We start from the raw sequence: 13,610 nt of genomic DNA, 5'->3' as shown, positions 1-13,610 counted from the left end.
CTTTATCTGTCAATGAAAACATCAAACTGCATTATACCATTTGAGTACGCTTACCTTACACGCTAGTTGGGTTTTTTTTTTTTTTTAACAGCCATTTCAGTGATTGTACAAAGCCTAACTTTTAAAGTTTTTAGTTAGACTCTCAAACAACTAGAAAAAGGGAATTAATTCTCAAATCCCTAAAATAGCTCATGGTAACTTTTCAATGTCTGAAATTCAAGTTTGACATTTTGGCAAATAAGAGAGAAACTATGGCTGGGTTTTATTTTGAGCACAATTAGGTAATGATCAAGTTGAGTACTCCCAGTCACAAATACAGCAACTTATGCCCACTGAAGGGGAGAGTATCTACTCACAAATCAGCCAGTCATGGTTCTGATGGATATATGGCCTGAGGCCCCTATGCAGAATAATGCTGGCCTACAGAGTACTTCATGAATACCCTTTGAAAATGAAACTCATCTTTTCCCAGGAGAAGAAAGGAAGTATAAATAAATCTAAATGAGAAATAGTTTATATAATTTGGAGAATATGAGAAAAGGTAGTAAAATACCATGTATGCTTGTGAAAGAGGAAGAGAAAGCAGAAAATGAAGCAGCATTTCCATGAAGCTCAGTAAGAATAGATCTGTGACCAGTATACATGTGGAATGCACACTACAAACCTCTGAATGGGTATAAAATCACACTGGATATCAACCACTTAGTTTGACAAAACATACTTACCTTTACTATGTGTCATGCACAATGACACTTTCTATTTAGTTTTTAATTTCTATCAAGACCCAAATTAAATTTCAAAATCAATTAGTGAAAAGAGCACTATGTGAGTGAAACAAAAGCAAAGAGAAATACCTTCCATAACAGCATGCAAACAGTTTTCAAAAACCTATGTTTCTAGGTGAATACACACTGATCCAATCATAGCTCTTCAGTGTAGCCACATATTTTCAATGTTAGCAATCCCTTGAAAAGACACAAATGGGTCACTGCCCACCAATAATCAAGTATGACATTTTTCTTTATCCATTAACACTAAAATATCATCACAACACAGATATTTATATACCAGAACTTATGTCAACAAGCTAGTACATATTTGTTCATTTCATTTTAGAAATAATGATATTTCTGAATGTGCAAAAGAAACATTAAAATAGCTTAAACTGCTCTAAAATCCACCTCACCTAACCAGCCCAGAGCTGCTAAGCTACATTCCGTGACCTTTGGAAGGTGCCAGAGAAATTACACTGGTACAAAATGTTCTGAGTACTTGATATTAGTTCTGAATGTCTTTTTAAAAAACAATTCAAGGCTACCTTATGCTAAAGAAATATTACTATGGTAGTGCATATTTAGCAATTTCAAGGCCCTGGATTCAATCCTCAACTACAAAAGAAAACAAAAACAAAAGTTGAAACAAAAAAAAAAAAAAAACATAAAACTTTATTTGCTGCATAAAGCAAATGCTTTAAAGCAACGGTTCTCACAGGGTGGCAGTGGCGCTTGCCTTTAATCCCAGGACTCAGGAGGCAGAGGCAGGTGGATCTCTGTGAGTTCGGGCCAGTCTGGTCTACAAAGTGAGTTTCAGGACTGCCAGGACTGTTAACATGGAGACACCCTGTCTCAAAAAAAAAAAAAAAAAAAAAAAAAGCAGTGGTTCTCAACTTTTCTAATTCTGTAACTATAAAATACAGTTCCCCATGTGGTGGTGACCCCAACCATAAAATTACTTTCATTGCTACTTCATAAATGTAAGTCTGCTACTGTTATGAGTGTAATATAATATCTGATACGCAGGATTTCTGATATTTGACCACTGTGAAAGGGTGATTCACCCCACAAAGGGTCATGACCCACAGTTTGAGAACCAGTGCTTTAAAGCAAAAAAACAAGCATGATGTCCTATCAGTAGCACCCTCAACATTGCACCAGCATCTGAAGAAACACTAAGCACCAAGGATACTAAAGTAATTTGTCCAGAGACTCTTCTCTACCTATCCTCTGCATCTCTTTCTTCTCCAACTCCCAATGGCTATAATGTCAAGCAAGTGGTTTGTAAATAGAAAAATAAAGGAACCATTATTCTCTTGGAAAATACATCTTATGCTGGAAGAAAATGCACTAGACCTCAGCAAGTTACCAAAGACACAATAATCCATTAAAAATCCTGCCCTAGAGCACAAACAAAATAGGTATAAGGCATTAGAGGCCATCCTTATTAACCATGTCAACAGACACTTGACCATCTAACTCTGCCCTGGGTCAGGCTCACAGAATACTTTCTTATTCAACCTGCTTCTTATAAGGTTATTTTTGGAAAACAGGTAAACTATGCATGTCTGAAATACCTGTATTTCTCAAATACTGGCAGGTGAGACTATTTTAAAAATATTTTCTGAACTTGACCTTTTGAACTATTAAAAAAATCCTAAATTAATTCTAATTTCATACAATAGATAAAATGATATACTTTATTAACTTAAAACTTTAAAAAGAAAAAAATCTTCTGAACATTGGATACAGTCAAAATTATGTTGGTCTTTAAAAATTCTATCCTAACATACCCATTTTGCAAATCCATGGAGGGCTGGAAATGTAGCTAAGCTCGCAGCTTGCCTACTATGCACAAAGCTCAAGGTCCAATCCCTAGTTCTGCATAAACCAGATAATGGTATAGCATATGGACAATGCTAGCACCTGGGACATAGGGGTGGGAGGAACAGAAACTTAAGGTCATCCTCAGCTACATACTGAGTTTGAGGCCAGTTCAGGCTATACGACATTGTCTCAAATAGGTATGGATGGATGGATAGATGGATGGACACATGATAGATAAGTAAATAAATACCTCCATAGAACACTTGTATGTGAGTATACATGGTATTTTGCAGACACTAAAATTATTTAGAACATCATAGTTTTGTATTCCATCAAGAAAGAAAATACACCTAAAATCTGAGCACTCAAGATGTAGAGGTAAGAGGATTCCAAGTTTGAATCCTGCCAGTTAAACTATAAAAAATATCTTATTATAATCAATTAGGTTATTTCCAACTTAGCTGTTTTTCATCTTGCTTGCTTGCTATTACTATGCTTTCTGTAGACAAGCATGTTTCATTTCAATGATAACAATTTAATATTGTACAGGCTTGTCCCTAATTAGTGGTTCAAAAACACCTCCCCTGCAGCATCCCAAAACAACTTGGACTGGGGGTTGTACCACCATGCTGGATTTTCTGAAATGACTTCAGCCAACAAGTAACCTCAGACATCTACTATACCAATAGTGCATAAAGTAACCAACAGCTAGAATGTTAATCTCAGCAGCTACGGTCAAGCAGACAGCCAGCCACACAGGGCTGCTGAATGCCCCACAGCTGCCACCTGGCTAGCAACAGCAGGAATGCACTGTTAACTGAGGGAATACATCAGGATTTCAGAGACATTAGAATGTGGAAAAAGCGTATCAAAGAACAGTGATAGAGAGGAATCCATAACTCTTTAAGTGACAGACTATGAAGTTATTAGAATAAATTAATTTTAAACACATGTATGTCACTTCAATAATAATATTGTAATTAAATGATTCCAAAGAAAATTATTTTATCACTCACCGAAAGAACTGCTAGAAAAATGGGACCAAACTGTTTTATTAGCATATGAAAACACAGGATTTCTTACCTGTATAATGATAAGGAGACAGATCCCAGCACCCATTTCCGCAGGGTCCCCGTACATTCCCGTCATGACATATACAATGGCTTGCCCAATGGTAATGATCATACCAAATACTGACCAAAAAAAAAAAAAAAAAGGAGTACATGCTTACAACCAAAGATAAAAAAAACAACAAAACCAAAAAACCAAGATAAAAAAAACAACAAAACCAAAATACTATAGGAAACATCTTTCCCACAAAGATTCTCATATTTGGAAAAAAGCTCCTTAATTATATCATTGCTCACGTTTCTGGGCTCCATTGAACAGAGCTCTATCTTTGGGTGTATCACCAACTTCAATGATTTTGGCTCCAGCTAACAACTGCATAATCAAACCAGATGTTACAATTGGGGAAATACCCAATTCCATCAATGTTCCTGTAAAGGAAGGAAAATGAGTAAACAACCTCTGTACCTAATACAGATCAATTTAACACATCCCAGTCCTAAACAACATTCACTAAATGTGTGTAAATACTAACAAATTCCCATTCAGTCCTTAAACATTAATAAAAAATCATTTTTTAACAAACCAGCAACAATGCAATGGGTAAAAAGTACTATACCATAAAAAAATTTAATTTCTATAAATTCTAAAATTAAAATACTAAGTCCTTTTAAAAAGAGCCATTCTAGGGCTATCAAGTACAGCTCAGCTGTAGAGAACATGAGGCTCTAGTTTCAAAATCCAGCTTCGAAGCAGGAAAACAATGTAAAAATTAAGAGGCTGGGGCCAGCAAGATGACTAAGTTAGCAAAGGCACCTGCCACCAAGCCCAACAATCGGAGTGCATCCCCCAGGATCCTCATGGTGGAAGGAGAAAACTGACTCCTGAGAAGTCCTCTGACCTGTAAATACTCACTATGACATACAAGTCCACATACACACATACACTAATACATTTTTAGTTTTAAGTGTTGTGATACAATATAGCTTTGTGGGAAAGTGCCATCTAACATATAAGGCCCTAGTATTTAATTACCAGCAACACAAAATTTAAAAAAAAAAAAAGTGAACAGAGGTGGAGTGTAGGTAGAGTACTTGCCTAACATATGTAAAGCCCTATATTCAATCTCCAGAACAGGGAGGGAGAGAGGAGCAGAGGAACAGAGGGAGGGAAAAAGAGAGAACCTCCAAAATGTCTGTCTAAATCATTGTTTTTAAAATTTACACTAAAATTGGGAGCTATTTAAATTTTTATCACATTTATTTACTTATACTCTAGTTTCTCTTCAGAGCATATAAACCTCTCACCTTTTACTTATTTACATTATTTAATGTATGAAAGTATATGTGTCTGGGCACACACCTGTCACAAAATACAAGTGGAGGTCAGAGGGCAACTTGCATCATGTTAGTTCTTTCCTTCCACCATGTGGATCCTATGGAATAAACTCGCAGATCATCAGGCTTGGTGGCAAGTGCCTTAACTTTGCTGAACCATCTCAACACCCTATTTAGCACAGGCTAACCTCAAACTACATACGTGGCTAGGAATGAACTTGAAGTCCGAATTCTTATGCCCCCACTTCCTAAGAGCTAAGATCACAGGGTGCATCCTCAGGAGCCTCAGGATGTTACCTTATGTGCTACTCTAAACTTAGCAGGTGGTACACAGTAAGAACTCAGGAAATGCTTGTTGAATTTATGATTAAATAAATTACATTAAAACCTCATACTGGACTATGACTATTACATGAAGTAATTCATTAAAGACATTTTTTAAAAAAATACACAGGAATGTGTGAATGTATAGATTTTGGTATATATATATATCCTATCTTTCAAGCATATAAATTTAAATATAAATGAATATGTTAAGAAAAAGCCTGGATGAATATCTGAAATTTATCAACATCCCAAGAACATGCACCATATGTGTGTGTATATGTGTGTGTGTGTGTGTGTATGTATATATATATATATATATATATATATATATATATATATATATATGTTGGTGAATTTTATAAATGTTAATGTATTGAAAAATAATAATCCTTCCAAGAAACAGTGAATGCATAGACCAGTGCTATGTTCACACTTGATAAAAGCAGCTCTTCTCTACAGTTAACAGTGCTTATATCAGCCAATGTGCTGAAAACAAGTGAATTCTGAGTGTTCAGCCTTCAAAAGGAAGGACCATATTGCCACACCATCCCCATGCTCAGAGAACATCTCAGAAAAAGAGGAAGAAAGAATGTACGAGCTGGATGATGGGGAGAAAGATTGTGAAATGGAGAGAAAGATGTTATGGCCATGACACTCATTAACTCAGAGCAGATACAGAGCTTGTAAACAGTCTACACAAGACTGAGCCACTGAATATTTATCCTCAGTGATGTAGCCACTGGTGGTGTTCCAGTGGACAGCTCCACAACTATGCCATGGTTAAGCCCCCTAGGTCACAAAGCAAAAATAAAAACAAGAGGGCTAGAGAGAAGGCTCAGCATTAAGAATACAAGCTGCTCTTCTAGAAAACCCCAGTCCGATTCCCAGTATCAAATGGTAGCTCACGACTATCTGTAACTCCAAATCCAGAGAATCTTGTGCTGGCCTCTGTGGGCTCTACCCATGCATGAGATACAAAGACATACATGCAGGCAAAACACCCATAAATATAAAAATAAACTAAACAAAGAAAGGAAGGAGAAAAGAAAAGACAGGAAAATGGGGTGGGACTTAATGGGAGGATGTGGCTAATAGTGATGAGGAGTGGAGATGCTGATGAGTGTAACCAGAATATATAAAACTGTTAATGAATTTGGGGGAGGAAAAAGGAAGAGGGTGGTGCTGGTGATTTGGCTCAATGATAAAAGACTTTGTGGCAAGCCTGGCAACCTGAGTTCAATCCCTGCAGCCCATGTAAAGTGGAAGAAGAGATCAGCTTCACACAGTTGTCCTCTGACCTCCACATGCTCATTGTGATGTGTGTGAGCATAGAAACACACACACACACACACACACACACACACACACACATACTTTTAATAAGTGAACCAATATTATTCCTATAATCTCAAAAACCACTAAAAAAAAAACCTGCCATCTATTTAGTTATTTCCCCCAAACATGCAATCACAATTTTTAAAATTCAAGGGGCCTCATGGTCCAGTGTATCACCTCCCTGACACTGCAAATCATAGGATTTTAAGATGGGAAAACCCCTAGGGTAAGATTAAGGAGATGGCACAGTGGGTGAAGAGTTTGTGACACAAGCTTGAGGTACAGAGTTCAGATCTCCAGCGCCCACATAAACACCAAGCTGTTGTGGTGACCCGCCTGTAATCCAAGCTCTCAAGATACAGACATGAGTTATCTAGCATAAACTAGCTAGCTAGATCACCAGAATTAGCAAGCTCTGGGTTCAACTTGAGACTTAGCCTCAATGCTTAAAGTAAGTTGGATATGATGGCACATACCTTTAATCTCAGCATTTGGAAGATAGAGGCAGGAGGATATCTAAGAATTCCAGGTCAGCCAGGCTTACACAGTGAGACACTGTCTCAAAAATATATGCAGTAGAGAATGATAAAGGAAGACACTAATCAACTTCTGACCTTCACTGTGTACACACACATATATGTGACCACACACACCACATACAATAAACCCAGTGTTGTCACTATTAAAGCTGGTTTCTCCTCCTAAGCAATGGGTTTCTGTTCTAGCTCCCCATATAAAACCACAAAACAGCCGCTTGACGATGGTGGGATGGAGGTCAGAAGTGCATACCTCTGTTGGATGCAAGAATAACTCTCATCCAGTAGAAGGGATCTGCAGAATCCGATGACATGATTCCAAACAGCGGAATCTGAAACATCACATAAAACACTTCATGAAACAAAGTGACTCTTAATTTAAAATGCACTTGTTTGACCTACAATGCCTGTTAGCTACGTCTTGTGATTTCTAATAAAACAAACTTACCTTAAAGTTCTCTAACAAACACCAGAGATCATTACTTAGTAAATGCTTAGTAAATTACTTAGAATGGAATATAGACCTTGAGACATGCTCAAGACAGTCAAAAAAAAAAAAAATCAAGAGTCCTGGAAGCATCTAATGTAATGATCTCAGCTTATCTCACCTCCCACATTCCCTCAAGCTAGAGAAAACTGGTTAGAACTTGTTTTATGTTCAGTTGAAATCACCCACACTGGGCAGATCTGCCCAAACGTGAGAAAGAAAAACACCAGCCACTTAGCAATTACATAAACACGGGGAAACGAGGTAACACAAAGGCATAAATGTGCCACAGCATGAGACATTCTTGAAAAACAGTACTAGTTTCTAGTAAAAAAAATGTTGGGGAGAAGGGTATTTTTTGTGATGGGATACTGAATATGTCTACCTTACATAAGGTAGACAAACACCCTAAGGAATCGGGAGGGAGTGGATTCTTGTTTTGTGATTGTTTAACTGTAGAGACAGGTCTCTCTCTAAGCTGTCCAGGCTGGTTGAGACCCTCAGCCTCCAGAGTAGCTAAGATTACAAGCCAATGACACTAGCCTGGAGGTCATTATTTTATTTGTGTTTCCTTCTTGAGCTCTGGGTAATGATTTAAATTCCAAAACTTTACTATCTGAACTTTTCCAGGTTAAAGTTTGCTGACCCCTATATTGGAAGACTCATTATCTTCAAGATGATAACTCCCATAAATCAACCTAAAAATTCTCATAAAGTGACCTAAAAAGTCAAAGCAGCATATACATACACACATACATACACACACACACACACACACACACACACACACACAAATGCACATAATGGTTCTAGATGTTTCTATGTAAATATAAAGAACCTAGAGTTGGTCCTTCTCAATAAATAACAAAGCTGCAAGACTTTTCCTAAGTGATCAGTATAAAATGTAATGTCAGAATCCAGCTGCTGCTCCAAACACAACATATCCAGCAGTTTTCCCATCATAGATACCAACAGGCATCCATCATACTGAGAGAGACATTTGAGTCCCTAGCTAATAGACTTCCAGGTGCCAACATCTTTCTATCCTGAGAAGTAAATTTACATCAAAGTGAGCACTGATAACCACACACCTTGCTCCTTACCCTCTTCCCTACCTCCTGCTTGGGAATGAAAGAGCCTGATTGTAGGCTCAAGACTGTGAAGCCTCCCCCATCCTCAGAAATGTATAAGAAGAGGCCCGCACTTCTGCCATGTGGGATGACTCCTTTCTTCAGAAACCCACCATGCTGTCTCTGATGCTGGAGCCTCAAATTTCCTCTCAGGCCCCATTGTGCTATTGCCTCTCTTTCTATCCATCTATGGCATTATTAACTTGTATTTCCTATGTTAGTTAGGGTATCTATTTATTGCTGTGGGGGAAAAAAAAAAAAAGAAAGAAAACCAAGCCCAAAATCAACTTGGAGAAGAATGGATTTATTTCATTATCTGGAGAAGTCAGAGCAGGAACTCAGACAGGAACTGAAGCACAGGCTTTGGAGCCATGATTATTGGTTTCTTATGCCACCTGGGAGTACCTTCCTCAGGGTACAAAATCCACAATGTGCTGGGCCCTCCCATAGCAATCATTACTCAAGAAAATGCAAAGAGCATGGTGGCACATGCCTTCAATCCCAGCACTCAGGGGCAGAAGCAGACAGATCTCTGAGTTCTAGGCCAGCCTGGTCTACATAGTGAATTCTAGCCAGAAATATAGTGAAACCCCTCTCAAGAATAACAATACTGATGCTGGGCAGTGGTAGTGCCTACTTTTAATCCCAGCACTTGGGAGGCAGACGCAGGCTGGCTTTGAACTCACCAGATCACAAAGAAATAAAAATGGCAGAACTCAGAGCTGAAGAGATGGCTCAAAAAAAAAAAAAAAAAAAAAAAAAAAAATCTAAGTGTCCTTTCCAGCTGCTGCCTTTACAGGACACACAATTTCAATTCTCAGAACCAACACAGGTAGCTCACAACTACCTTAACACTAGCCCTGGAGGACCTAACACCCAATTCTGGCCTCCATGAGCAACTGTACACTCCTCCCCCTATTACACACACGCATGCACACACACACACACACAAATAAAAATAAATCTTACCAAAAAAAGCAGCACTCAATATATTTCAGTGTATTATTTCATCAGTTTTTCTAATTCTTATAATCAAGACCTTAAAATACTACAGACATATATTGGATAATTTGGTACATACCTGACAGCACACTAAGAAAATGAAGAGGGTTATAGCAGTCCATAGTACCTTCTCTCTAAATTGAATCTGTGCAACAGAAGCGAAAATGAGTGATCAATCAAAACCAAGAAAAACAAATTCAAACAAAACTCCTTAAGGCCCCATTACCATTCCCCATTGGGCACACTCCTATTCTTTACACACCCTAGCTTGTTCCCGCTTAGATAAACAACCAAGCATCTCAAACCTAAGTCTCTTCTTTTCCAAAGGAAAGGTATTATTTGTCAGTGTTCTTTGTATATTCTAGATGTTAATCCTCAGTCAGCTGTATAGCCACTGAGGAATGTTCTCATTCTACATGCTGTTTCCACATCCCTTCTCCTTTGCTGTGCAGAAACTTAATTTCATGAAAATTCTATGTCAGCTGTTGACATTATCTTCTAAGAGACTGGAACACCATCCAGAAAGTCTCTATGTACACCTGCATCTTAAGATGCTTCCTCTACTCTTTCTTCTCACAATTCAGAGTTTCAGGTGTTACATCAAGTCTTTTGATTTATTTGGTATTTATTAAAATTGAAAGATTTGACTATAGCTTGTAATAGTTAAGTCTTTACCTCCATGTGCTGCCACAAAAAAAAAAAAAAAAGATACTTTAAATATAAACAGGTTTCATGACCAAGAGGTGGTGAGGCATGGCTTTAATCCCAGCACTCAGGAAGCAGAGGCTGGCAGGTAGATCTCTATGGGTTTGAGGTCAGCCTGGTCTACGGAGTGAGTTTCAGGGCAGCCAGGGCTAAGACTACTCAGAGAAGCCCTGTCTCAAAACAAAAACAACCAAGCTCTGTGTACTGAAGAGGAGGCAAGGTAAAGCAGATCTAATGCACATTTCAGTCAGAAAGAAAATTGCATGAAATAGTGAACAACTTCACACAGGAATCCTAGGATATTCATAGACTATGAAAAGTTACACTCTGGTAGGCCTAAAGTAAAACTGAGTAGCCATCTCTACCATCTCAAATCATTAAAAAATCGATATTATTTCTGGATTTTTAAATATCTCAGTTCCAAATATGCTCAATGACTAAAGAACAATGTGATTTAGTTATAATACCTTCTAAATACATTCCTGTTATTTCTTTCCAGACATGAAATCAAAACATGGGAGGTATATACTTACACAATTGTAACTTATTATGTAAAACAGTTGGTACTCACCAAAACCCGCCTAGCAGATCATATCATTAGCTAGCAATTTACACATCTTACACTAAAGAAATTATAAAGTACCAACATGGCCAGGAGAATACCATATCTTAACTAACACACAGGCAAAGAAACACTTGGGTTGGAAACATGGTAACTTAGAGCAGTATTTTTTTTGATAGAATAAGAATCCTACCTATTATTAAAAAGGTCTATACCAGACCCAGCCAGATAGTTATTGTGTTTTGAATGAGACCAGCCCTAAAGGCTCATATATATGAAAGCTTAGTCTCTAGTTGGTAGAACTATTTTGGGAGGGTTACCGGGTGTGGCCTTGTTGGGAGGTGTGTCACTGGGGGTGGGCTTTGATATTTTAAAAGTCCAATCCTACACCAGCCCCCACCCTTGAGATCCACATGGTGAGAGAAGAGAATCAGTTCCTAACAGGTCTAGAATTGTTTGCAAGAGAAATAACATTTTTCCACTTGTAACCAGAAATGGTTGGGGTAAGCAAATAAACCTTGGTGGTTTGGCAGAATAATTCACTTTGTTACCTGCTATATTACTAAAATATTATACTTACTTTCCTTTCAGGCTTCTGAATTTCTGGTAGAACTGCACAGAAAGGTTTGATAACTTCTAAAAACTTGACTGTAAAAAAAAATTATCAGATTTAAAAGTGTATCTTTGAATGGTTTAAAAAACAAATTTTCTTTAACAGCTGTTAATCCATCCACCCAAATTAAATAATCATGATGTTCTCAAGTTCAAAGGAGTAGGTCTGCAAGAGATAAAACACTCAAATGGCTAGTGAGTAAATAATGAAGGGAAGTAAATAATGAACCATGGCTTTGCTTCTTTGTGCTTAAACCCAATCATTGTGCATATATATACACAACAAGAAATATTCACATCACCACTACGAAAAATAAGCAAATACCGTTTACTTCGATAATGCAGTAATAAATGGTAGAACAGAGGGAGCCTTTCCCAGGGACGATGAAGTAGGAAATGAGCTTAACCTGAAGTACTGATTTAAACAGCTTAAAGAGAGCAACATTCACTAGGCAAAAAGAAAAAGAAAAAAAAAAAAAAACACAAAAACGGTCAATTCCTACAGGCAACTTTTTAAAGCCTACAAAGTCTACTTCTGCCAGCCACATTCACAGCTTGGTCATTCTCCAAGTAAACTTATCAAAGTATTTACACACAAGGTCCTAGAATGGCAATTACTAAACTACTGCTTTCCCACAATACCTCTTAAGTAAAATAAAGTAGGATAAACCAAGGTCTCGAGATAGAACTATCTCCTAAGTCCTGCTAGAATCACAAAGGTGGAAGTCACTGATGTCGGTGAGAATTTATAATTGTCATGTTTGTTACCTAAGTACAGGTTTGGACTATTTAGAAAGTAAATCTAAATTCTGAAAACATTCATCTGTAATAAAAAAACAAAAAAACAAAAAAACAAAACAAAACAAAAAAACTGTGGGTCACACCAGGAAACTCCCCAGAGTCTCCTTATCCCTTCTGGTGTTCAGGTTCAAACAATGCTGCTGCGTGCTGCTACATATTGCCTATCCTGAGAATTCCATTTATCATTTGTAATCCAAGGCCAAGGGTCTCTTCTATTTCCTTTCCAAATGTCTACCAATTAGGTGCACTGCTTGCACCTGCGGTTAGGTATCCCTTTATATACAAACACGCGAACTACTAGGTAAGTATTTGTGTGAATACACAAGAGAATGAGTGTTTGGGGCAGAGCCCTTGAAGGATTCCCATAATACGAGGCCTCGTCCCTCCGGCGTGCACCAACTTACAGTTTTCAATGAACACTACAGAATGACTGGGATGAATATTCCAAGGAAAATGCTGAGCTACCGATCACACTCCTTTCCTCCACTAAAACGCATGCTATGAATCACATTTAAAAAAAAAAAAAAATGAGGGAAACGTATTCATCGCAACACGCCAAGGAAGCGTGATTCAGGAATTTAAGAAGAAAAAGAGAGAGAGGGAGAAAGAGAGAGCTTCCTAAGATCCAGAAAAATCCCAAGTGGTCCAAGCTAAGGAGCGTCCTAACTCCCCGCCCCCCTCCAATGGCCTCGGCGCCATCCACGCTCCTAGCCGCCTAAGGGGCGCAAACCGGGACCGGACCCGGCGGGCAAGGCCTGGCTGACGGGAGGCGCCCCGGCGGAGGCCCCCAGCTCGCGCCGTCCGCGGCGACCCCGGCAAGGCCTGCGCATCCTTGGCCCCCGTGACGACCCCAAGGGGAAAGCGGCTCCACTGCCCATAGCCCTGAGGGACCCGCGACCCTTGAGGTTCCCGCTCTGGACACCACACTCACTGCCCATGGCGGCGGCTCAGGACACCCGGCGAGGACAGGCGGCCTCGCAGCTGCTTCCGCTGGGCTCCTCACGACTCTGGCCTAGGCGGCAGAGGCTTGGGACACGCTTCGGCCGTCCACGCACAAGCTCCGCCCACGAGTCACGTGACACGCGCTCTCAGCTCCTCCCAGACCTGG

At 38.9% G+C, this 13,610-nt stretch overlaps 1 protein-coding gene across 2 annotated transcripts in view; it reads right to left on the bottom strand.

Annotated features, from left to right (window-relative positions):
* Sec61a2 (SEC61 translocon subunit alpha 2) overlaps positions 1 to 13,610 on the bottom strand; it is a 22,173-nt gene extending 8,563 nt beyond the window's left edge. Inside the window, exons 1-6 of one of the 2 annotated variants that reach the window (XM_051194885.1) lie at positions 13,434 to 13,608; positions 11,670 to 11,737; positions 9,902 to 9,967; positions 7,457 to 7,535; positions 3,968 to 4,099; positions 3,684 to 3,793 (exon numbers count right to left, since the gene is read on the bottom strand). In XM_051194885.1, the coding sequence (XP_051050842.1) occupies positions 3,684 to 3,793; positions 3,968 to 4,099; positions 7,457 to 7,535; positions 9,902 to 9,967; positions 11,670 to 11,737; positions 13,434 to 13,440 (462 nt within the window). In that variant the 5' untranslated portion in view covers positions 13,441 to 13,608. Of the gene's footprint in view, positions 1 to 3,683; positions 3,794 to 3,967; positions 4,100 to 7,456; positions 7,536 to 9,901; positions 9,968 to 11,669; positions 11,738 to 13,433 lie in introns of both variants that reach the window. The other variant, XM_051194886.1, reaches the window with a different exon arrangement.

This window comes from Phodopus roborovskii, unplaced genomic scaffold (genome assembly GCF_943737965.1).
Source record: "Phodopus roborovskii unplaced genomic scaffold, PHOROB, whole genome shotgun sequence".
NCBI lineage: Eukaryota > Metazoa > Chordata > Mammalia > Rodentia > Cricetidae > Phodopus > Phodopus roborovskii.
The sequence above is the reverse complement of the archived record's forward strand: the minus strand, read 5'-3'. Positions and strand labels throughout refer to the sequence as shown.